Consider the following 26,449-nt stretch of genomic DNA (forward strand, 5'->3'; position numbering starts at 1 on the left):
CCGGGGCTGGCCTGGCGGGGCGGGGCGGAGCGGGGCGGGGCGGGGCGGGCAGAGCCGGAGGGGCGGGGCCGGGCTGGGAGAGGCTCCGCCCCCAGGCGCGTCAGTGTGCGTGGCCGGGGGGCGCCGCGCAGAGCCCCGCTTTATGATGTCGGGCTTGAGGACGAAGCAGGGCGGTGCTGTGGCAACCCTCACCCTGCGGACACGCGCTCCCAACATCCGGGCCGGCGGCGTCGCAGCTTAGGAAGTGGGGTCCCTGTGGCAGTGCGCCGACCCCCAACTCCAGCCGCTCCCGACGCCCCCATCCACTCTCAGTGCGCGCGCGCCCGCCCCCGCCGGGCCCCGCGCGCCGCGCCCCCTCCCACCCAGCACGCCCTGCCGCCCCGCCCGGCCGCAGCCAGCCTGGAGCCGCCCCGCGGGCCAAGGAGACCCTCGCAGCGGCACCGTCCTCCTCCGCCGCCCGCCGCCATGGACGCGTACCCCTCGCGCCGGCTGGGGCTGCCCCGCGCTCGGTCCCCTGGCGGCTCCAGCCGCGGGTCACCCTCCGTCAGGTACGCGGGGCAGAGGCAGCCGAGGGTCGGCCGGGCTGGGGATGCGGGCCGTCGGGGTCCGGCGACGCCTCTCGCCGCAGGGCGTGGTCCGACATGGCTTCCTCGGGACGATTCTCCTTGAACAGCTCAGGGAGAAATGTTTTCCCAGGAACGGCGCCCTCTGTAGAGGCCCCATAATGGCTCCCCTTTGGACAACCCTGCGACGGTTTCCCCACAATGGCTCCCAGACAGACACCCCTGCAACGGTTTCCCCACAATGGCTCCCCTATAGACAACCCTGCAACGGTTTCCCCACAATGGCTGCCCTACAGACACCCCTGCAACGGTTTCCCCACAATGGCTCCCAGACAGACACCCCTGCAACGGTTTCCCCACAATGGCTCCCCTATAGACACCCCTGCAACGGTTTCCCCACAATGGCTCCCAGACAGACAACCTTGCAACGGTTTCCCCACAGTGGCTCCCCTATAGACAACCCTGCAACGGTTTCTCCACAATGGCTTCCCTATGGACAACAGTTCTCTGTGAAGACCCTGTTATGACGTCCTCACCCCCATAGAACGTTTCTCCCAGGAAAGATTCTTCTACACAGAACCCCACAGAGGCTTGCCTATAAATGACTCACTCGCCTTCCCCGTGGAATGTTTCCCCCAGAAACTGCTACCTCTAGAGAACTCACACCTCCATACACACAGTAGCTCCCTTGTGTAGAATCCCCAAATGGATTACCTAGAAAGCCCCCTGTCGTGGGTCTCTAGAGCCTTTGCCCTTGACAACGGCTTCCTTAAAGAGTGTCTCCTGCCCCCTACGTACATAATGACAGCATCTCCCCTATTGCGCGTATCCCCAGCTCCCCCTGCCTCAGCCTGCATCGCGACCCCCCCTCACTCCACAATAGGGAGCTCAGGTTGGGAGGAAGTGGAGGTATTAGGGACGCAGGAGGAAAAGCTGGGTAAATAGGGGAAAGAGGCTTAGAGCCCCCGAAAGCGGCGGGCGCCGGGCCCCTTACCGTAGAGACACAGCCCCAGGCTATCTCGGTATGGGGAGGGGGTGATCGTGGGGAGGGTTCCCCGCCCCCTTTAGATATAGGAAGATCCGTTTCCGATTTCTGTGCCCTATGCCTTTGGTGCTGACCTTGTTAGTCTGGGCATTGTTTGTGATGGAGCTTTTGTGGGGCACCGACGCAGTGTGGAGGCTGGAATGATGGAGGGATTGCAGCAGAGACCTTTGAGAGGGAGACGGAGAGAGAGAATGCGAGCCATGAGCTTTGGTACCGCTAAACTGTCATTAAAACAGGAGAGGGTTTTGTCGTTGTTTGCTTTTTCTTATTCTGGCCACATAGCAAAGCAAATGTTGTATTGTTCCCTTGAAAGGAGGTTGCCAATCTACCTGTTAGAACAACTTTTCTTATCTTCTTGTTATGGTACTTAAGGCATACGTTTTAACTTTCCTTTGCTGATCTATTTTTTGGGGTTGTTTGCTTTAACTAGACCAAATTATTGCAGAACAAGAAACTGATTCTTAGAAACCTGTTTCTTTTTTACTTTCCTGCATTCCTTTCCACATCCCACAGTCCAATATATGTTTGTTGAACAAATAAAGGATAGGGAAGATGGGAGGTAGATACCAATGAAACATTGCATTTAGGAGTCCTAAATTGCTTCGAATCTGTCAAGTGACATTTTTGAACTCCTGCTCAGCCCTTCATTGTAATTCCTTGTGGGCTTTACAGTTCCAAGTTTAACTGCTTGTGGTAACCATCTCCAATCCTTTGCAACATTTCTGCCAGTTTCACTGTCTGAAGCAAAGTGTTTGAACTTGTATAGACATTGCATAGGATACTTTAGAACAGCCATCCGTTAAATCTAGGCTCTATGTAGACTTGAGGTTTATCCCAGATCATCTTGAGCTTAGGAGTTTGGATTTGAGTCTATTGAGACCTTTGGGGGAAAAAAAATCATCTCTACCTTAGAATCCGTCTCTTAACTGCTGCCTTTCTTGTTTTTAGTAGCATGACCATGTGCTTTTTATTTATTCTTTTAAAGGTAGTGATTCTATGTTAACAGAAGTATGCTGGCTCAGTTTACTGATCATACCCGAACTCCAAATCCTCTGTCAAGTGGTTTGAATGAAACTTGTTTGATTTCAGACAAGGAATAGTGCAAGGAACCCCAGGGCCTAGCTGCCCAATACCTTTGGCGAAAGAAATTTGCTGAAGGCTTCCCTCCTTTCCCCACTTCTACATGATTGAACGTGCTTTTCTTACCCATTCAAGCCTTTCCCTTACTCTTGACATTGAATGTTTCTAGCACTTTCCTGTCACCCATATATGGCTTGGCTGCTGACTGCTGAGTGATGAAAGGGGCAAACCTAACTGGTGAAGTGACATTCCTAAGACCCATAGATAGTTCTGCAAGTGTATGGTTCTAGCACGGTAGTTCATTTTCACAGATGGAGAATGGAGATCAAGAATTAAAATATTGTTGCTCAGAATGGAGATCAAGAATTAAAATATTGTTGCTCAGAATTAGAGGCTTCACTTTAAGCATGTGATAGTCATCAGTGTTACCAGGTACTTTTTGGTTTCTGTCTCTTGAGCATATAGTAGAATTGTACTTGCTTGCTTCTTTGAAGTTAGGTATGGCCTTGAGAGTTGCTTTTGGTCAGTGAAATGCGTGGGAATACTGTGTAGCCTTTCATGATACAAGCTTCTGTTGTGTAGTTTTCCATTCTCTTTCCTTCTGTTATGGTAGCTGTTGGGGCTGCAAATGGCAGCCACCCATCAGTTGAGGCCCCAGAGTGAGCTTCCACGTGACCTGTGCTTGACAGGTAGGTTGAGCAAGAAGTGAAACACCACTAGGATTTTTGGAATTATTACCAAGGTATAAACTAACCTATCTGGACCAATGCTAAGGAACCAGTGGAAATCTAGCTGAAATATACTTTGCTACTTCAAAATGTTTTTCTGTAGAGGGATCTGTTCCTGCTTGGGACTTCTTTAATAGTTTAAATTTCACTGTTTCTTTATATAAATAATGCGACAAGTACTGTGTTTGGTGCTGTAGATTCAGATAAATACGGCAGTCCCCTGCCCTCAGATAACTCTTGTAAATGGGAAGAGACAATAACAGTAAAAATCATAATATAGAATGGTGAGACATAAGTACTGAGGAAGAAATAGGGCCGAAGGAACAATAACACAAAAAGGCCTAGTCGGTTTTTGCCTCAGCTGTTGAAAGAATGGAGTTGCCATTTATTAGTATTAAGAACACTAGAAGAACAAAAGACAGCGTAGCAGTGTCTTCCAAGTTCTGAGAGAAAATGATTTTCTACCTCTGAGGTGGGAGAATAATCAGAAACAGACATTGAAAGCTGAATGAGGTTGTTGATAGTGTGATGAGAACTAATAATCAGACTGGGCATGGTGGCTCACACCTGTAATCCCAGCACTTTGAGAGGCCGAGGCGGGTAGATCACCTGAGGTCAGTAGTTTGAGCGTGGTGGTGGGCGCCTGTAGTCCCAGCTACTCGGGAGGCTGAGACAGGAGAATGGCATGAACCTGGGAGGCGGAGGTTGCAGTGAGCCGAGAATGCGCCACTGCACTCCAGCCTGGGCGACAGAACGAGACTCCTTCTCAAAAAAAAAAAAAATTAATTAACTAGGCATGATAGTGGGCACCTGTAATCCCAGCTACTCGGGAGGCTGACGCAGGAGAATCACCTGAACCCAGGAGGCGGAGGTTGCAGGGAGCCAAGATCGTGTCATTGCACTCCAGTCTGGGCAACAAGAGTGAAACTCCATGTCAAAAAAAAAAAAGGACTAATAATTGACAGTTAGATTCGATAATGTGGAGGTCACTAGTGACCTTGACAAGAACAGATTTGGTGCAGTGGGTTCAAGAGAAAATGAAGCCGGTCACCTGTAAGTCAGCTACTCGGAAGGCTGAGGTGGGAGGATCCTTGAGTCCAGGAATTCAAGTCCAGTCTGGGCAACATAGCAAGACTCCTGTCTCTCAAAAAATAAATTGATTAATTTACAAAGGAGAAAATGAGAGGAGAATTGAAGACACTGAATATAGACAGTCATAGTGATATTCTTTTGAGGATGGTTATAAGGAGAGCGGAGTAATGGGGCTGTAGTTGGAAGATCATGAGGTTTGAGTTCTTTTTGTTTTTAGATGGGCAGACGTGGTAGTATGTTTGTAAATTGATGGGCTCATGCAGTAGGGAGGGACAATTGATGGCTAAAGAGAAGAGACACTTGCAAGGTTGAAGTCCTTGAGTAGGTAAGATGGAATGGGATCTCGTACGTAAATGGGGATGTTGGCCTCAAGTTACATAGGAGCAATGCAGACAATTCGTTGGTGGCAGATTATGTGAACCCAAATGCTGGTTGGTGAGAGAAAGTGGAAGTTCTCTTCTGATTACTTCTGTGTTCTCAGGTAAATAAGAAGGAAGGTCTTCAGCTAAAAATGAAGAGACGTGTTGGATTCATCCAAGAGAATGGGAAAGAATGAGTTGAAAATAAGGAAAAGTTTTAGAATTTCCAGGCAGCACCTAATGCCCATTTGATGTCTGTAGTTATAAACCTAGGTGAGACCCTAATTAGCATAGTTGTATGCTTTTCCTGCAGCTGTGTTGAGCTGCTTGGATGTAGGCAATGTGGAAGGGAATAGCTGAAGTAGGGTAAAGGACACCACCTTTAGAAGTGGGGGAATCAAGGCACTGAGAGGTAAAGATTGTGGTGAATACTGAGATTATCATGAATTAACAGAATGACCTAGGGATCTATAGATGTCTGTAACAGGGAGAGATAGCAGGTAGTTATTGTTTGAAGACATGAAGAAATGATAAAAAAAAAAAAAAAATTTCTTAGAACCAAAGGACATACATTTCCAGATTGAAAGGACTTGCCAAGAATCTAGCACAATAAATTTTAAAATATCCATGTCAATACCACATGATCTCACTCATATGTGGGTAGAATCTAAAAAAGTTGATCTTGGCCCTGGTGGGAGGATTGCTTGAGCCCATGAGTTTGAGACCAGTCTGGGTAACATGGCGAGACCCCATCTTTACAAAATAAAATAAAATAAAAAAATTAGCCAGGCTTGGTGGCATGCGCCTGTGATTCCAGCTACTCAGGAGGCTGAGATGGGAGGATCTCTTGAGCCTAAGAGGTCAAGGCTACAGTGAGCTGTGTTCATGCCACTGCACTCCAGCCTGGAGAACAGAGCGAGGTCCTGGGTCAAGGAAAAAAAAAAAGTTGATCTTATAGAAGTAGAGAGTAGAATAGTGATAGTTAGGGTATAGCAGGGATGGGGAGATGTTGTTTGAAGGATACATAATTACAGTTGGATAGAGGAATAAGTTTAAGAGATCTGTTATACAACATGGTAACTGTAGTTAATGATGATATATTCTTGAAAAATGCAAACAGTGGATATTAAGTGTAATCATCACAAAAACAACTATGTGAGATGATGCATTTGTTAATTAGCTAGATTTAACTTTTTCGCAATGTATATATACTTCAAAACATCAGATACACAAATATATACCTACAGTTTTATCTGTCAATTTAAAATAAAGATATCCATGTCACGGCATAGCATCATGAAATTTTCTAGCACCATAAAGACAAAAGAATCTAGATAGGAGCAGGAATCCTAGGATTCTAGCAGGATTGGAAGCTAGGAAGTAGTGGAGCAAAGAGTGCCTTTTGAAGGAAAATAGATTCCCATCCAGAATTCTGCACCCAGCCAAACTCTCAGGCAAGTGTAAGAAAGGATGAAGATACTTCACACATGCAAGTTCTCAAAATTTGACCTCCCGTGCATGTTTTATGAAGAAGCTACTGGAGGATGTGCTGTAGCAAAACAATCTGATTAAGGATTTCCTATGCTGGGGTCCCTTCTACCATCTTCTATAGGAAGATTCTATAGATCTTCCTATATCAAAAGGGGGCGGGGAACCCTCCCCACGATCACCCCCTCCCCACGATCACCCCCTCCCCATACCGAGGTAGCTTGGGTGACATAGGTAGGATTTCTTTATTGTCAAGAGGGTCATGGGGAAGGACCTTCTTTATCACCCCTGGAAAGTATCGGGGGCTGGGACTATATTTAATTGTCATTTCCCACATTGTTTCCCTTGCTGCCTAGATTGGTGTCTGGCACGTAGAACTGGCTGAGTTTGAACTGCTATTGTTAGCTATTATGAAACACTGCTCCAATAATTATTTATTGAATGAATAGAGAATAATTACAGGTGAAGCTGTGGGCTATGTTAAATTTCATGGGTATTCAGAGAATGAAGAGTGGTAGTTGTGAGCTAGGTGGTAAGAAAGTGGTTCATCGGCCGGGTGCTGTGGCTCATGCCTGTAATCCCAGCACTTGGGAGGCTGAGGTGGGTGGATCACCTGAGGTCAGGAGTTGAAGACCAGCCTGGCCTTGGAAAAACCCCATCTCTACTAAAAATACAAAAATTAGTCAGGCCTAGTGGCGGGTGCCTGTAATCCCAGCTACTGGGGAGGCTGAGGCAGGAGAATTGCTTGAACCCAAGAGGCAGAGGTTTCAGTGAGCTGAGATCATGCCACTGCACTCCAGCCTGGGCGATGGAGTAAGACTCCGTCTCAAAAATAAATAAAAAAAGGAAAGTGGTTCATGATAGTGATGCTCTAGAGATAGCACTTTAATTAAAGCCTCGCAGAGGTTAGTTATCTCTTCAGGTGTTTCTTAGCCAGCTGCCATTACCCCTGGTTCTCTTGGGGATTTACAGATTTACAGAAGTAATAACTGCAGTACAGATGGTCCCAGCCTTAAGAAAACTCAAAACGCAAAGCAAGCCAATGCCCTGGAATACCTGAAAATGTGGAGCTTCAGCCTCCAGTTTACTTGGATGCTGGCCAGGAAGGCTTGGTGTGGTGCCTGTAAAGGGTATGCTTGCTTAGACTTGTATGGCTTTATTTCTGGTCCAGGGTTAGAGGCCTATATAACTTCCTTTTCACTTGTATCTGTGATGGCAGTATACTGAGGACTCTTATTTAGTGAGTGTTGTGGCATTAATAGTACACAATATCTTAACAGTGTTTCACAGCTTGTGGGGCCTTCTCTGAGGTTCTGACCTTTGGAGAGGGGAGTGAATGAGACACAAATGCCCTTTAAGTAACACAGCTTAAATTATTGTTTTTGCCATAAAATTTTTTTTTTTTGAGACGGGGTCTTGCTCTGTCGCCCAGGCTGGAGTGCAGTGGCCGGATCTCAGCTCACTACAAGCTCCGCCTCCCGGGTTTACGCCATTCTCCTGTCTCAGGCTCCCGAGTAGCTGGGACTACAGGCGCCCACCACCTCGCCCTGCTAGTTTTTTTTTTTGTATTTTTAGTAGAGACGGGGTTTCACCATGTTAGCCAGGATGGTCTCGATCTCCTGACCTCGTGATCCGCCCGTCTCGGCCTCCCAAAGTGCTAGGATTACAGGCTTGAGCCACCGCGCCTGACCTGCCATAAAATTTTTTAAAAAGAAAGAAAAGCGAAGCAGGGTTTGCAACTTGGATATTTAAAATTGTTGTCTGTGATTTTTTGCTCTGTTTTGAAGAAAAGGCAGCTCGTTTGGCATTCTTTTTGTTTTTAACTTTTAATTTTGAAATAATTTTAGATTTATAGATGAATTTCAAATATGGTGCAGAGTGTTCCTATATACTCTTCATGCAGCTTCCCTTAATATTAAGATCTTACATATAACCCTGGTGCATTTATCAAAACTAAGAGATTAATATTGGTATAATAGATTTGTTTACTTAGTAAATTTTTGTTTACTTGGAATTTACTACTCCAGCTTTTATTTGAATTTTCCCAGTTTTTCCACACATTCTTTTTCTGTTCCAGGATCCAACTCAGGATTTCACATTGCATTTAGATTTGGCATGTTTTTAGTGGTCAAAGAAGTGAAGGAAAGGAATTGTGAATGCTTTGTGACTGAAGACCTGTAAAACTGACTTTACAAAGAACAGGTTCTGTAAGGAAATGTTAAGAGAATGCCAGAGAAAAGGAAGAAAATGGAAAATAAAGTGTTGTATACACTGGAATATAGTGAACAAACTTCCAGATAACATTTTCCATTTGTGATGGGTAACATTTTCTGAAGTTCTGGAATTTAGTTTGTAGAGTGTCATGCATACCAATTCATGAAATGTGTGTAGACATGAGTTGCTGTTGGACATGAGTTTTAACCATTTTAGATAAGGTGGCCTATCAGGAACTAAGTTTGGCAGCTGGCAAGATGCTTAACAATAATGACTTTAAGAAGATGTCTGTCTAGTTCGAAGGCAGGCCAGTCCTGTTACAGAGTCATCAGGGAACCAGGCCTCTTCTATGTTTGTGTTCTACTGTCTTTTAGCAGGTGGCTTCTATATTCACCGAAGCTCCATAATCACAGAATGGCTATAAGAACTCCAGCCGTTATGTCTGTCAGACAAGAAAGGGAAACAGGCCGGGCGCAGTGGCTCAAGCCTGTAATCCCAGCACTTTGGGAGGCCGAGATGGGCGGATCACGAGGTCAGAAGATCGAGACCATCCTGGCTAACACGGTGAAACCCCGCCTCTACTAAAAAAATACAAAAAACTAGCCGGGCGAGGTGGTGGGCGCCTGTAGTCCCAGCTACTCGGGAGGCTGAGGTGGGAGAATGGCGTGAACCCGGGAGGCGGAGCTTGCAGTGAGCTGAGATCCGGCCACTGCACTCCAGTCTGGGCGACAGAACGAGACTCTGTCTCAAAAAAAAAGGGAAACAGAAGGGGTTTCCTTCCTTGTTGAGTCAGTTCCCTTTAGAGAGCTGTCTTGGAAGCTTCTACTTGATGACTTCTGTGTATGTCTAACATTGATCAACTCTGGAGGCAAAGGACCTGGACCTATTGTTGCCCCAAATAAAGTTGTACTCTACTAAGAAAGAAGAAGAGAATGGATATGGATTAGTCAACTGTTTATTTTTACCAGGGAGGTAGCTGTGTGGAATGAAGTTTACATTGCTTAGGATTACTAATGGCTCTAGTGAGCTACATGTAAGTACTGGGAGAAAATTTAAATCATTGAATAATTCAATGATGCCAGCACATTATTCAGGCATATCACATGTGTCTGTGTGTTTGTCCCTTCAGTTTGAGACACCTTATGGTCATCGGTCAACCATGTATTAGCTATGACAGCAGGAACATTGGCTAGCTTTTTTCCACTGCAGGTTATTCCTCCAGCAAAGACATCAGTGGGAAGTGTCATTTATTGCCTTACTGCACATCCCACCTTTTTGCCTTTTCTCCATATCTCTAGTTTTGCAAAGGGAGGTAAATGATTGCTGCATTAATGCAGGGCCAGGTTTCTTAAACCCATAGCAGTCCTACAATGAGCTCTTTTTAATCAGCACCTAAAGTCTAGATTAATGCCAATATGGCTTTTATTACTCCTGCTGTTGATTCCCAAACCCCACCAACATTTTATTGTGAAACATTTCAAAAGTACAGAAAAGTTTCAAGAATTGTTCGGTGAACATTTGTATATACCATACCTAGATTCTATACTTAATGTATGTGCTATATTTGCCTTATATAAGGCATATCCTTTTCTCTATCCATCCAGTTTTTTTTAATGCTTTTCAAAATAATGTGTAGACACCAGTATGGTTCAACCCTAAATACTTCCTGGGATTGATTTTAATGCTTTCCATTGCAAGTGACAGAAATCCAATTCAAAGGATTTAAGTAAAAAATGGAATGTATTGGCTTATTTGACTGGAAAGGATAGTGGGGAGATAGACTTATAGGAAGAGTTGCTGGAACTAGTGCCTTACAGACTGGAGCCAAGACTCTGCTATCAGAACAGTTAACTCTGTCGATGCTGTCTCTCATCTACTTCTCACTACCTGGTTGCGCATTCTCCTATGAATATATCTTCCCCAAGGCAAGGAAGATGGTTATCGTAGCCCCAAACCACATTCTTCCTGCACTGTGATCCTGGAGGCCATTTCCTTTCTAGCTTTAGAGTGAGAGCCCTGGAAAGGACTCCACTTGACCTGACTTGCACCTGGATAAATCATGATGGGACACTGGCCTGGAAGGGTCACAGGATGTATTACCAGGAGAGAGAGAAATGGAAAGTGTGCTGAGTGGAGTATAGTCCTCAGAAAGCTTTCCCACTCATTCTCTGAGGCTGGCATAATCCTGGTACTTGATTAGGAAAGCACAAAGGAGAGCTACAAATACAAAAATCGTAAGTAAAACAATAGTATATTGAATCTAGAAGTATGGTAAAACAACAGTACTACTTCATGCACATGTAGGCTTTGTCCAAGAAATTCAAGAATTGTTCATTATTAGGAAATCTATTAATGAAGTTAATAGACTGGTAGATACTCCCCGAAAAAATATCTGCTTAAAATTTAACACTCATTCCTGATTTAAACGGTGAATATAATAAAGTTCCAGCTAATGTAATAAGATAAGCAAAAGAAATAATCATCTATTGAGTGGATTATTACAGTAGACTCTTTTTTTTTTTTTTTTTTTTTGAGACAGGGTCTCACTCTGTCACCCAGGCTGGAGTGCAGTGGTGTGATCTCCACTCACAGCAACCTCTGCCTCCCAGGCTCAAGCAATCCTCCCAACTCAGCCTCCTGAGTAGCTGGGACTACAGATGTGTGCCACCACACCTGGCTAATTTTTGTGTTTTTTGTAGAGACAGGATTTTGCCATGTTGCCCAGGCTGGTCTCAAACTCCTGGGCTCAAGCAGTCTGCCCGCCTTGATCTCCCCCAGTGCTGGGATTACAGGCATGAGCCACCATGCCTCTCCAGCAGTAGAGTCTTAATTGGTCTCTCAGGTTCAACTTTTATCCCCCTTCAGTCTGTTTTCAACACAGCAAATAGAGTGATATTATTAAAATGTACGTCTTTTCTTATGTCATACCTCTTTTTGAAGCACTCTAAGCACTACAAGTAAAAGCTGAAATAATCAAGTACTAGACCTTAACTAATCTTCCCCCCACACACATACTTTTTTTTTTCCTTTTCATCTGCTACTCTTTTCCTCACCTACTCTGCTCCAGCCACACAGGCTCAGTGACACTCCCTTCAGGGCTTTTGCTCTTGCTACATAGCTTGTGCTCTCATTTCCTTTAGGTCTTTATGCAAAGGTATTCTTGATGAGGCCTTTCCTCATCTTTGAAACTGCACTCTACCCTCCTCTTAGCTAAGACTCACAACCTCCCACTTATCACCATATGACAAGTATATTTTACTTACTTATTTAGTTTGTATCTCCTCCCTCACGCCTCTCTCCCTTAAAATTAAGTTCTGGTTTTGTTTCAAGGATTTTTTGTCCTTTCATTCATTGCTAAATCCCCAGTGCTCTGAACAGTGCCTGGCACACAGTAGGTGCTCAATAAAAAGTTGATGAATTAATGAGTTGAAATAAAAACTGTAAATAAATTGTAAATAAAAAAAGAGAGAAAACTGCTTTGATTTACTAACCAGAAAACTTAAGACAATAGACAAAACTGTTAGGACTAATTAGAGTTTAGCAAGTTCTTTTAAAAAATGCAACGGGCTCTGTTTTAGTCTGTTTTCATGCTGCTGATAAAGACATACCTGAGACTGGGCAATTTACAAAAGAAAGAGGTTTATTGGACTCACAGATCCACACAACTGAGGAGGCCTCACAATCATGGCAGAATGTGAAAGGCACATCCTACATGGCAGCAGACAAGAGAAGAGAGATTGTGCAGGGAAACTCCCGTTTTTAAAACCATCAGATCTCATGGGACTTACTATCATGGGAACAGCACAGGGAAGAACCCACCCCCATGATTCGATTACCTCCCACCAGGTTCCTCCCATGACTCATGGGAATTATGGGAGTTACAATTCAAGATGAGATTTGGGTGGGGACACAGCCAGTCCATATCAGATTCCTGATGACATTCGAATTACAAGTTCAAGTGATTCTCCTGCCTCAGCCTCACAAGTAGCTGGGATTACTGGCATGTGCCACCACACCCAGCTAATTTTTGTATTTTTATTTTTATTTTTTGAGATGGAGTCTCACTCTGCCGCCCAGGCTGGAGTGCAGTGGCCAGATCTCAGCTCACTGCAAGCCCCGCCTCCTGGGTTTACGCCATTCTCCTGCCTCAGCCTTCCAAGTAGCTGGGACTACAGGCGCCCACCACGTCGCCCGGCTAGTTTTTTTTTGTATTTTGTAGTAGAGACGGGGTTTCACCGTGTTAGCCAGGATGGTCTCGATCTCCTGACCTCGTGATCCGCCCGTCTCGGCCTCCCAAAGTGCTGGGATTACAGGCTTGAGCCACCGCGCCCGGCCTAATTTTTGTATTTTTAGTAGAGACGAGGTTTCACCATGTTGGCCAGGCTGGTCTTGAACTCCTGATCTCGGGTGATCCACCTGCCTCGGCCTCCCAAAGTTCAGGTATTACAGGCGTGAGCCACTGTACCCGGCCCAATACAACTTTTAAAATATGATGAAATATGTAAATTATTCTGAAGAAACTGAAATGACTGACTAGAAAGTAGGTAAAGAATGTGACTGTGCACTCACAGAAAAAGAAATGTAGATAATCAATAAACATTTGACAACTTCCCTTGCAATTAGGGAAGTGTGAGTTGTAACTCAGAATTCTAGCCACTAATTTGGCATTAGCTGAAGAGTGGTAACACACAATTTAGAAACTTGTGGGAAACAGGTACTCTGGCATATTATAGGTAAATGGTTTAAAAGAACAATTCGGCAACACCTATCAAAATTTAAAATGCAGACACCTCTTAACCTGACAGTGCTACTTTTAGGTCTCTTCCTTGCAGAAACTTTTGTGTTTGTGCCAAAGATGGCCATAAAAGGTTGCTCATCGCCGGGCGCGGTGGCTCAAGCCTGTAATCCCAGCACTTTGGGAGGCCGAGACGGGCGGATCACAAGGTCAGGAGATCGAGACCATCCTGGCTAACACGGTGAAACCCCGTCTCTACTAAAAAACACAAAAAACTAGCCGGGCGAGGTGGCGGGCGCCTGTAGTCCCAGCTACTCGGGAGGCTGAGGCAGGAGAATGGCGTAAACCTGGGAGGCGGAGCTTGTAGTGAGCTGAGATCCGGCCCCTGCACTCCAGCCTGGGCCACAGAGCGAGACCCTGTCTCACAAAAAAAAAAAAAAAAAGGTTGCTCATCATAGCATTGTTTGCAATAGCAAACATAAATAGTAAAAATCCTGAATGTTCAATCATAGCAGCTGGTTAAATAAAAACAAAAGAACACAGTACAACAGTTTTATTTGATTTTTTTATTTTTGTTTTGTTTTGTTTGAAACAAGATGTCATTCTATTGCCCAGCCTGGAGTGCAGTGGCTCGATCTCGGCTCATTGCAGCCTCAACCTCCTGGGCTCAAGCAGTCTCCCCACCTCAGCCTCCTGAGTAGCTGGGACCATAGGCATGCTCCTGTGACCACCGTGCCTAAGTTTTTGTAGAGACAGGGTTTTACCATATTGACCAGGCTGGTCTCGAACTCCTGAACTCAAGAGGAGAATTGCTTGAACCCAGGAGGCAGAGGTTGCAGTGAGCTAAGATTGTGCCACTTTACTCCAGCCTGGACAACAGAGCAAGACTCTGTCTCAAAAATAAATAAATAAATAAAAGGTATTCAACATCATTAGTGATCAGATATGAGCCACTGCGCCTGGCCAGCAGTTTTGTTTTTTGTTTTTTTTTTGAGACAGAGTCTTGCTCTATCGCCCAGGCTGGAGTACAGTGGCACGAGCCCGGCTCACTGCAAGCTCCGCCTCCTGCGTTCAGGCTATTCTCCTGCCTCAGCCTCCCGAGTAGCTGGGACTACAGGCGCCTGCCACCACGCCCGGCTAATTTTTTGTATTTTTAGTAGAGACAGGGTTTCACCGTGTTAACCAGGATGGTCTCAATCTCCTGACCTCGCAATCCGCCCGCCTCGGCCTCCCAAAGTGCTGGGATTACAGGCGTGAGCCACCACGCCCGGCCCCGGCCAGCAGTTTTAAAAATGAGATTTAGTTGTACATACTAAGCTGGAAAGATCTCCGAGGTATAATGTTAAGTGAAAAAAAGCATGTTGCAGAGCAGTGACATATTTTATTGTTTTGTTTATGTAAAAACAAATACTTCCCCAACAAAAAAAACACCCAAACTATGTGTTACTGAGAGTTGCATACCAAATTGTTCGTGTCAGTTTTCTATGAGATGAATCAGAATGGTATATGAGGATTCACTTTGTAAAACATTCAAAACACAAATTGTATAGGATATAAGAAGAATATATAGTATTTTAATTGTTTAATTTCAAGATAAAGCATCAATCTTGGAGAAAAACTGGGTAAAAATAAAATTTCCAATTTTTTCCTTCATTTCCAGAGAAGCAGGATAATGAAATATAAACAAACAGGAAAACATACTGGCTGTTCATGCAGCAGTTGTTATAAAAGCAGTGAGCAGTGAGTTAACTATTTACATATAAGATGGGAAGAACAGAGATGATTGTTTAGAATTCAAGTATATTGTACCCATGACTGGCTTTATTGTCAGGAAAACAGTGGGGTTCAGCAGAAAGAAAAAGTTCAGAGTCAGGGTACCTTTACTTAGCTTTGTGATCTTCGGCAAACTACATCTGTTTAGCTCTTGGTTTCTTCTTGTCTGTCAGTCATCTATCATGTCTAAATTCTGAGTCTGAATCCAATGAAAATCAGAAATAAGTTATAATATGAAAGCAGCATCTTTAACGTAAGCTGCGTTATTGGATCTGCTGAGTCTATGCATCTTCTAAAGGTGAAACTTATAAAGTCATTGGTGACCATAGACTGTCTACCCAGGATGTGCCAGCCATGCTCAGGTAGACCTAGGGGATAGAGGGCAGTGTCATTGCTGGGTATGGTATATGTTTGAAAAAATTTTTTTCTTTCTTTTTCTTTCTATAGATAGAGTCTCACTCTCGCCCAGGCTTGAGTGCGGTGGCGCAATCACTGCAGCCTGGAACTCCTGGGCTCGAGTGATTCCCCCGCCTCAGCCTCCTAAGTAGTTGGGACTTCGGACGCATACCACCATGCCTGGCTAATTTTTTTATTTTTATTTTTTGTAAAGATGAGGTCTTGTTGCTAAGGCTGGTGTTGAATGCCTGGCCTCCCAGGGTGTTGGGATTACAGACGTGAGTCACCGTGCCTGATCTTTGAATATTTCTATTAAAAGAAAAAAGATGGCCGGGCGTGGTGGCTCACGCCTGTAATCCCAGCATTTTGGGAGGCCGAGGCGGGTGGATCACCTGAGGTCAGGAGTTCAAGACCAGCCTGACCAACGTGGAGAAACCCGTCTCTACTAAAAATAATCAACCAGCTATGGTTGCGCATGCCTGTAATCCCAGCTACTCAGGAGCCTGAGGCAGGAGAAATGCTTGATCCCCGGAGGCAGAGGTTGCAGTGAGCCAAGATCACCCCGTTGCACTCCAGCCTGGGCAACAAGAGTGAAATTTCGTCTTAAAAAAAAAAAGAAGAAGAAAAAAAGACTCGTTGGATACACAACAAACGCATAGTGGTGACCTCTAGGGGGTGAGGATCAATGATGACTTTAGGTTTTTAGGTAATATTCCCTTTTCTCCCTCAAAATAGACAGTAAATATTTCAACATACGTAATTTTTAAAAGCTGTAATGTGGAAAAATGCAAATATGCCAAAATGTTAACAGTGGTTAATTCTGGCTACTGGGAGTCATTGTGGGTTTTTAAATACTTACTAGGTTTTCTTTTTTTTTAATTAAAAGGTAAATAATTAAGTGACACATTTCATGGTTCAGTAATGAATAAAAGACTATCTTCTGGTTAATAATTAAATTTGGGAAGCAAGAAAATATACAAAGGAAAGAAAGAATTTAGTTTCACCATTTGATAATAAAATAAGAAACACTAATTAGGACAATTTATTTCTGAGAAGAAGATCTTTCTGCATTTTTATATGCTTGCACTTTATTTGGATAACATAGTTGTGGAAAGGAAACTGTTTTCAGTATTGTCTTGGCTTTGTACAGCAGTAGTTGGAGAGCTGGTTTTTTTTTTTTGGTCACCTGACCTTTTCATGCTTTTGTCACTTGCTGGTTGTAACTTTGAAAACCAAAGAGCTCTGGGTAACCTTGGCAGCAAAGCAACCTATTGTATGATGGGTTGGGAAGTGGGCCAGAGGACCAACTTGATGAACTATTTCTAGTGCAGAGAATGATTGCGAGATCAGCCTTCTACTAAACATGAAAAAGTGGGGAGAGGCAGGCAATCTTCATTGCCCAGAAAAAGTTTTTATTACTTTAATCTTGATCGTCTTTCTGTTTCAGCCTTGCTGCTTCTGAGACTTTCTTTCCTCTCACCCCCATATTTTTATTATGAAAATATTCAAACCATATATAAAATGTGAGAGAAGGCCAGGTGCGGCGCCTCACACTTGTAATCCCAGCACTTTGGGAGGCCAAGGCGGGCAAATCACTTGAGGTCAGGAGTTTGAGACCAGCCTGGCCAACATGGTGAAACACCCCATCTTTACTAAAAATGCAAAAATTAGCTGAGCATGGTGGCACGTGCCTGTAATCCCAGCTACAGGGAGACTGAGGCAGGAAAATCACTTGAACCCGGGAGGTAGAGGTTGCAGTGAGCCAAGATTGTGCCACCACACTCCAACCTGGGCAACAGAATGAGACTGTCTTAAAAAAAAAAAAAAAAGTGAGAGAATAGTACAATGAATATTTGCTGTACCCACCAGATAGATTCAACAATTTTTAACATTTTGCCATATGTGGTTTGTCTTTTTTCTTTTCCTCAATCTGTCTTCTTTTATGTTAAACCTTTTTGAAGTAAGTTGCAGACATCATGACATTTCACTTCTTTTTTTTTTTTTTTTTGAGACGGAGTCTTGCTCTGTTGCCCAGGCTGGAGTACAGTGGCCAGATCTCCGCTCACTGCAAGCTCCGCCTCCCGGGTTTACGCCATTCTCCTGCCTCAGCCTCCCGAGTAGCTGGGACTACAGGCGCCCACCACCTCGCCTGGAAAAAAAAAAACCTAGTTTTTTTTTCTGTATTTTTAGTAGAGACGGGCTTTCACCGTGTTAGCCAGAATGGTCTCGATCTCCTGACCCCATGATCCGCCCGTCTCGGCCTCCCAAAGTGCTGGGATTACAGGCTTGAGCCACCGCGCCCGGCCAACATTTCACTTCTACATATTTCCTTATGCATCTAAGATAAAGGACATCCATAACCATGATAACGTTGCCATGCCTAAGAAAATTAACAGTAGATCCCTAATGACATCAAATACACAGTCCATATTCAAGTTTTCTTAGATATCTCACAGATGTTTCCCTGTTTTTGTTTCTGTTTTTCTTTTTTGAGATGGAGTCTTGCTCTGTTGCCCAGGCTGGAGTGCAGTGGTGTGATCTCGGCTCACTGCAGCCTCTGCCTTCCGGGTTCCAGTGATTCTCCTGCCTCAGCCTCCTGGGTAGCTGGGATTATAGGCACACGCCACCACGCCTGGCTAATTTTTGTATTTTTGGTAGAGATGGGGTTTTACCATGTTGGCCAGGCAGGTTACAAACTCCTGACCTCAGGTGATTCTCCCGCCTTGGCCTCCCAAAGTGTTGGGATTACAAGCGTGAGCCACCATGCCTGGCCTGTTTTTCTTTTCTAAAAAGAAATTAAAGTTCATAGGTTGCATTTTGTTGTTGTTCTTTAATCCCTTTTACACTATAAGAATTTTCCCTCTCTGTTGTTTTTGTTTTATGTAACACTGACTTTTTTAAAACTATTTCTCTTTTTTTTTGGTAGAGACAGAGTCTTGCTATGTTGCCCATGTTGGTCTCAAACTCCTGACCTCAATTGATCCTCCCACCTCAGCCTCCCAAAAGTGTTGGAATTACAGGCATGAGCCACAATGCCCAGCTGACTGCTTTTAACTTCTAAAAAAATTTTAAAAATTGGCCAGGTGCAGTGACTCACGCCTGTAATCCAGCACTTTGGGAGGTCAAAGTGGCAGATTGCTTGAGCCCAGGAGTTCAAGACCAGCCTGGGCAACATGGCGAGACCCCGTCTCTACAAAAAAATAGAAAAATTAGCTGGGTGTGGTGGTGTGCGCCTGTAATCCCAGCTACTGAAGAGGCTGAGGTGGGAGAATCACCTGAGCCCAGGAAATTGAGGCTGCAGTAAGTCGTGATCAAGCGACTACACTCCAGCCTGAGCAACAGAGTGAGACCCCATCTCAAAGACCATTTTTTAACAACTGTGTTAAAATACACATACCGAGGCCAGGTGCAGTGGCTCACACCTGTAATCCCAGCACTTTGGGAGGCCAGGAGGGCAGATCACCTGAGGTCAGGAATTTGAGACCAGCCTGGCCAACGTGGTGAAACCTCGTGTCTACTAAAAATATAAAGAAATTAGCTGGGTTGGGTGGCAGGCTCCTGTAATCCCAGCTGCTTGGGAGGCTATGGCAGGAGAATCACTGGAGCCCAGGAGGCAGAGTTTGCAGTGAGCTGAGACTGCACCATTGCACTCCAGCCTAGACAACAAAAACGAAACTCTGTCTCAAAAAAAAAAAAGAAAAAACCAAGAAAAATACACATACCATAAAATGTACTGTTTTAGCTATTTTTAAGTGTACAATTCTGTGGCACTAAGGACATTCACATTGTTAAACTAAAATCACCACCATCCATCCACACAACCTTTCATCTTGCAAAACTGAAACTATACCTATTAAACAGTAACTCGCCATTCCCTCTCCCATCCAGCGCCTGGCAACCACCATTCTACCTCCCTTCTGTCTCTGTGAAATTGACTATTCTGGGTACCTCATAAAAAAGTAGAGTCATACAGAATTTGTACTTTTATGGCTGGATTTCACTTAGCATAATGTTCTCAAGGTTCATCCATATTGTAGCATGTGTCAGAATTTCCTTTTTAAGGCTAAGTAATATTCCATTGTGTGTATATATCATATTTTGTTTATCACTTTGGGTTGCTTCCATCTTTTGGCTGTTGCAAATAGTGCTTCTATGAAGATGGGTATACAAGTATCTCTTTCAGTCCCTGCTTTCAATTCTTTGGAATTTATACCCAGAACTGGAATTTCTAGATCATGTGGTAATTCTATTTTTAATTTTTTAAGAAACTGCTATACTGTTTTCCATAGTGGTTGCACCATTTTACATTCCCACCAATGGTGCATAAAGGTTCTAATTTCTCCAAATCCTTGATGGCACTTGTTATTTTCTAGTTTTTTGATAGTAGCCTTGCTAATGGATATGAAGTAATATTTCATTATGGTTATGATTTGCATTTCTCTGATGATTAATGGTGTTGAGTTTCTTTTCATGTGCTTGGCCATTTCCATATCCTCTTCGGAGAAATGTCCTTTGCCCTTTTTTTGTTTGTTTGTTTTGAGACAGGGTCTTGCTCTGTTGCCAAGGCCAGAGTGCAGTGGTGTGAACACAGCTCACACTGCAGCCTCAACCTCTTGGGCTCAAATGATCCTCTCACCTTAGCCTTGTGAGTAGTTGGGACTGCAGGCACATGCTACCACATCCAACTAATTTTTCTTTTTTTTTTTTACTTTTTGTAGAGACAGATTCTCCCTGTGTTGCCCAGGCTGGTCTCAAACTCATGGGCTCAAGTGGTCCTCCACCTTGGCCTCTCAAAGTGCTGGGATTACAGGCATGAACCACCTGCCTGGCTTCATTGCCCATTTTCGAATTGGATTTTTTGGTGGTGGTGGTTGAGTTATATAGATGGGTTGTCTTTTTACTCTGTTGGTTGTATCATTTGATGCACAGAAGTTCTAAATTTTAAATGTCTAGTTTATATATTTTTTAATTTGTTGCCTGGGCTTTTGGTGTCATTTTCAAGAATTCATTGCCAAATCCAATGTCACAAAGATTTTCCTTTGTGTTTTCTTATAAAAGTTTTATAGTTTTAGCTCTATGTTTAGGTCTTTGATACATTTTGAGTTAATTTCTTTATATGGTGTATGGTAAGGTCCAACTTCATTCTTTAGATACCTAGTTTTCCCAGCACCATTTGTTTGAAAGACTTCTTATTGAGTGGTCTTGGCATCCTTGTCAAAAATCTTTTGACCAGGTATGTGAGGGTTTGTTTCTGGTCTCTTTATTCTGTTTCATTGGTCTGGATGTCTGTCTTATGCCAGTATCCCACTGTTGATGACTGTAGCTTTGTAATAAGTTTTAAAATCGGGAGTGTGAGTTCTACAGCTTTGATCTTTATCAAGATTGTTTTGGATATTCAGAGTTTCTTAAGATTCCATATAAATTTTAGAATGGATTTTTCTACTTCTGTAAAAAACATCATTGGGATTTGAGAAGGGATTACACTGAATTTGTAAATTGCTTTGGGTAACTTTGACAGCTTAACGATATTGTCTGCCAATGCATGAACAGAGGGTATCTTTTCATTTATTGCTGTCTTCTGTGATTTCTTTCAGAAATATATGAATGATCCAGTTTCTCTGAATTCTCACTGTTTGGAAGTCACTATTTTTCATTTTATCCATTCTAACAGATGTATAGTAATATCTCATGGTTTTAATTTGCATTTCCATAATGGATAATGATGTTGAACATGTTGTCATGGGGCTTCTCTGCCATTTCTGTATCCTCTTTGACAAATTGTTTCTTCATACCTTTTGCCCATTTTCTAATTGGATTTTTTTTTACCGCTGAGTTTTGAGAGTTCTTTATGTATTCCACATATGGTTCTTTTTCAGATATGTGGTTTGCAGATATTTTCTCCCAGTCAGTAGCTTGTCTTTTCCTTCTCTCAACAGAGTCTTTCATAGAGCAAAACTTTAAAATTGTAATGAAGTCCACATTATCTTTTTTTGCTATGGATCACACTTTTTGGTGTCAGGTGTGAAGAACTGTTCACCAAATCCTAGATCTAGAATATTTTCTTCTGTTTTCTTCCAAAGATTTTATAATTTTACATTTAGATCTATGATGCTTTAGTTTTTGTATAATGTATAAGGTTGAGGTTTATGTTTTTGCCTATGGATATCCAGTTGCTCTATCTAGCTCTACTTATTGAAAAGACTATCCATCCAACATTGAATTGTTTTTGTGCCTTTGTTAAAAAATAGTTAGTTGTACTTGTGTGGGTCTGTTTCTGTTTACTCTGTCTATTGCATTGACTTATGTGTGTGTCCCTTAGCCAGTACCACTCAGTCTTGATTACTTTGCTATGCAGCAAGTCTTGACATTGGGTAGAGTGATTCCTCCCACTTTTTCTTTTTCAGAAAAATTTTAAGCTATTCTAGTTCCTTTGCTTTTCCTTATAAGTTTTATTTGTTTATTTTATTTTTAAGAGATGAGGTCTCACTATATTGCCCAGACTGGCCTCCAACTCCTGGACTCAAGTGATCCTCCCATCTTAGCCTCCTAATAGCTGTGACTAAGACATGTACCACTGTTCCTGGGCTATGTAAATTTTAGAATAATCTCTTCTACATCTATACAAAAAATTGGATTTTCGTATGTGTTAAACTTATCACATTGGGGAGAATTGATAACAGTACTATGTTGAGGTTCCTAATCCATGAACATGGTATGTCTTTCTGTTTATTTAATTCTTCTTTAATTTCTTTAATCAGTGTTTTGTTGTTTTTAGCATGTAAGTTCTATGCATGTTTTATTAGGTTTATAACTAGGTATTTAATTTTTAAGAGATTATAAATGGTATTATATTTTAAATTTTGGTTTCCTATAAAGTTACAATTGTCCCATCACGTTGGAAGGCCAAGGTGGGAGGATCACTTGAAGCTGGGAATTCAAGACCAGCTTAGGGAGGCAACAAAGTGAGACCCTGTGTCTCCAAATTTTTTTTTTCAAAATTAGCTTGTGTGGTGACATGTGTCTGTAGTTCCAGCTACTTGGGAGGCTGAAGTAGGAGGATCGTTTGAGCCCATGAGTCCAGGAGTTAGAAACTGCAGTGAGCTATGATCACACTGCTGCACTCCAAGCTGAAATCAGAGCAAGACCCTGTCTCTAAAAAAAAAAATTACAATTGATTTTTATATGTTGATCTTGCATCTTGAAACCTTGTTGAAGTCACTTATTAGTTCTGGGAATTTTGGTAGAATCCTTAAGATTTCCTACAGAGATCATCATGTCATCTACAAATAGGACATATCTGCAAATAGGAACAGTTTTCTTTCTTTCTTTTCAATCTGTGTGTCTTTTACTTCCTTTTATTGCCTCATTCTGTTGGCTAGAACTTCCAGTATTATGTTAAATAGGAATAATTAGAGTAGACATGCCCATCTTCTTCCTGACCTTAGAGGAAAAACATTCAGACTTTGACCATTATGTGTAATTACAAACTTTGCTTGGTGGGTTTTTTAGATGATCTTTATCAAGTTGAGGAAGCTATTTCTAGTTTTCTGAGTGGCTTTTTTTCTGTTTTTTTAAATTGATGCATAATGGATACACACATTTTCAGGGTACATTCATATAATTTATAAAGATCAAATTAATGTAGTTGGGATATCCATCAATTCTGAGTGTTTTTATTATGAATGGGTGTTGACTTTTATTAAATGATTTTTCTGCATCAGTTTTTTGGTTTTGTGATTTTTCTTCTTTAGCCTGTTAATATGAGGGGTTACATTGATGGATTCATGAATAATGAACCAGCCTCAGGTATCCCTGTGATAAATTCCACTTGGTCCTAGTGTGTAGTTGTTTTACATGTTGCTGAATTTTACTTACTATATTTTGTTAAGCGTGTTTACATTTAATTTAAAAAAAAAATTGCCAGGTGTGGTAGTGCACGCCTGTAATCCCAGCTACTCAGGAGGGCTGAGGAGGGAGGATCGCTTGAGCCCAGGAGTGCGAGTCCAGCCTAGGCAACATTAATGAGACCCCCCATCTCTTAAAAAAAAAAAAAAAAAAGACAGGATGTTTACATCTATATTCATGATGGATTTTGGTTTGTAGGTTTCCTTCTTTTTGATACTTTTTGTTTTTGACTGATGTTTAAAAGGAAACTACTCAGACAGGGTCCGCTCCCTCTTACTCTCCCAGAGGAAGAAAACAGTTATCGGTGGCGAATGGCAGTTGCAGCAAAGCAACATAAAACCAGATTTATGCTCAGGAGAGACCACTGTGCCTCTTTCTATGGTTTCTAGTGCTCTATTCATTCAGAGAGACCTCTCTAATAATGAGTTATAGAAATGATCCCTGAAAGTAGTCTTTGGTACTGTCTTTGTCTCGTTTTGATATCACATGGAAGACTATGAAACTGTTCATGGAAGATAGTGATGAAGACCACTAAGTCATGGAGTGAATGAGTTGGGGCATAGAAACATCAAAAAGAATCCAGCAGGGCAGCCGGGTGTGGTGGCACATTCCTGTAATCCCAGCGCTTTGAGAGGCTGAGGCGGGTGGATCACTTGAGGTCGAATTTGAGACCAGCCTGGCCAACGTGGTGAAACCTTCTTACTAAAAAGTACAAAAATTATAGCCAGGCATGGTGGTGCACATCCATAATCTCAGCTACTTGGGAGGCTGAGGCATGAGAGTCGCTTGAACCCAGAAGGCGGAGGTTACAATGAGCCAAGATTGCACCACTGCACTCTAGCCTGGACAACAGAGTGAGACTCCGTTTCAAAGAAAAAGAAAAAAAGAATCCAGTGGGGCAAAAGAATTCAGGAATTAGTGAAGAGAAATACTGTAGTTTGGCTGTAAATACTGTTTTGAGGTGAATGTAAGGCAGTGTACTGGAGGAGATTCAGTGAGCGATGGGGATGACGCCTAGCTTCATGGGTGGAAGAGTTAGTGTAGTTGGTTTGTAGAGGCTCTTAGTTAATAATGATGTGGTAGGACTGGGATTATATTGACTGTAGAGAAAATATATAAGAGTGCTAGGAAGCCAGCGTGGTGGCAGGCATGAGGTAGGCGGATCACCTGAGGTCAGAAGTTCGAGACCAGCCAGGCCAACATGGCAAAACCCTATCTCTACTAAAATACAAAAATTAGCCAGGTGTGGTGGCGCATACCTATAATTCCAGCCACCCGGGAGGCTGAGGCAGGAGAATCACTTGAACCTGGGAGGCAGAGGTTGCAGTGAGCCAAGATCACTGCACTCCAGCCTGGGCCACAGAGCCTGACTCCATCTCAAAAAATAAAATAAAATAATAAAAGAGTATTAGGGAATGAATAGTAGAGGCAGATCCTGGACCTGGAGATGATGAGACCAGGTGGAAGGATCAGACTTGAGCAGGAAATCGGGTGCCTCTCTCTGGAGCTTCTGGGAAGAAGAGGGATGGGTATGGAGAGAATGGGGTCCTTAGAAGTAATGTGAATGTCTGAGAGTGCCTCACATTTTGCTTGAGCAAAGGGCTATCCCTAGGGCTGAAGGAATAATAGGTCTGCACAGAAATGGAAGCAAGTATTCTCTGCTGACACTCCCCATATGGGTAGCCGTGAGGATGAATTAGAGCTTTGTTTAGGTCCTCAGGCCAATTTGGGGGTTTAGTTTGCATTTGTTTTTGAGACAGACTGGGGAGGACCACAAGTGGGGTGATCAGTGTGGAAACTCTTCTTTGAAAAGTCTTCAAAAATGAAAAGTCATTGGAAATTCTTGGAGTCAGCTGCTGAGTCTTAATGCTTTCCACCATTGACCACGAGAGAGGGACTTTGGCTTCATCCTCTGTTGAGGAGTTTGTAATCAGCAGGTCAGACTTAGTCTTCAGACCAGTTCTGCACAATCTCTTCCAGAAAATAGAAAGGAACCTTCCCAATGCATTTTATGGTTCTGATACCAGAACAAGACAAGAATCAATTTCCATCCCTAGCAAAGTCATTCCTCTTCCTCATGCCTCCATTGTGGGACACAGGATGCTGCTCTTCTCGTGGGGCTGTCCTGGCACTCAGGGGACCATTTTCTGTTCTTGTTGCAGCTGCAGCCGACTTCGGCAGGTTCAGAGCATCCTGACCCAGAGCAGCAAGTCTCGGCCGGATGGGATCCTGTGCATCCTAGGTCAGTGCTTTTAACAAGGTGGGACTCAGGGCTGGGGCACCTTGGCTTTTTTTGTTCACAGGAAGGTATTAGTAATAGGACCAATGTGAAATAAGCTTTGAGTTAGTGTCCTCCTAGTTCTTGTTCCCCTGAAATTTGTTGCTGTTTTAATGAGGTTAGAGGAGCTATCACTGAGATAGGAAGCCCATTTTTGGAGCTACTTCTTCCTTAAGCCTTTCCTTTGGACTCACATGTATAGCTACCTCCTGCCATGACACGTCCCTTTTGCCCAGAGCCATACTCTGAGATTTCACAGACATCAGGAACTAGGTAATAAATATATACCTGAAGCATTGAGAGATGGTATTGAAGACAATATTGTTTAATTTCCTTTTTATTTGTCTCTAATTCAGCCCCTCTAGACTGTCAGCTTCATGAGGGTCATTTGCAGGCATGTTCACCACCATACCCCACCATCCAGTACAGTGCTAGACCTTGAGCCTCATAATTGTAAAGGGGTGGGTGTTTGTGGTTCCGCTCACTTGTCCTCTTCTTCATATTATTGGGTTCTTTTCAAGCCACCTTAATCTGCCTTTGTTTGATCCCACATGTTTTGGTAAAGATCTTTTTGAAAGGTGAAGATTTTTCTGACCCCTATTCTTAAGCCAACTGAAAGTATTCCAAGATGAATCCTTTTCAGAAATTAACAGCCTCAGTAATCTGTGCTGTTTGATTATCTCAATTACAAGATGTTGGAATTCAAGTAAGGGTACTTGATGCTGAGACTTGTTTCTTTCACAGAATTGCTTAGCTTGGTTTCTGGCACAAAACTGGTCTGAGCTGCGTCCTT

General features: G+C 43.0%; 1 protein-coding gene and 1 non-coding gene across 4 annotated transcripts in view; one reads left to right on the forward strand and one right to left on the reverse strand.

Annotated features, from left to right (window-relative positions):
• Positions 1 to 341: 341 nt before the first annotated feature.
• The window catches only part of CUNH20orf194 (chromosome unknown C20orf194 homolog), a 173,810-nt gene continuing 147,702 nt past the window's right edge, over positions 342 to 26,449 (forward strand). For all 3 annotated transcript variants that reach the window (XM_033185811.1, XM_033185812.1, XM_033185813.1), the window contains exons 1-2: positions 342 to 548; positions 25,541 to 25,620. In XM_033185811.1, the coding sequence (XP_033041702.1) occupies positions 466 to 548; positions 25,541 to 25,620 (163 nt within the window). In that variant the 5' untranslated portion in view covers positions 342 to 465. The remainder of the gene's footprint in view (positions 549 to 25,540; positions 25,621 to 26,449) is intronic.
• LOC117069179 lies at positions 23,626 to 23,833 on the reverse strand. Its single transcript, XR_004431425.1, has one exon. It is a non-coding gene; the product is annotated as a small nucleolar RNA U3 (small nucleolar RNA).

This window comes from Trachypithecus francoisi, unplaced genomic scaffold (assembly GCF_009764315.1).
Source record: "Trachypithecus francoisi isolate TF-2019V2 unplaced genomic scaffold, Tfra_2.0 Lachesis_group21, whole genome shotgun sequence".
In the NCBI taxonomy this organism is placed as follows: domain Eukaryota; kingdom Metazoa; phylum Chordata; class Mammalia; order Primates; family Cercopithecidae; genus Trachypithecus; species Trachypithecus francoisi.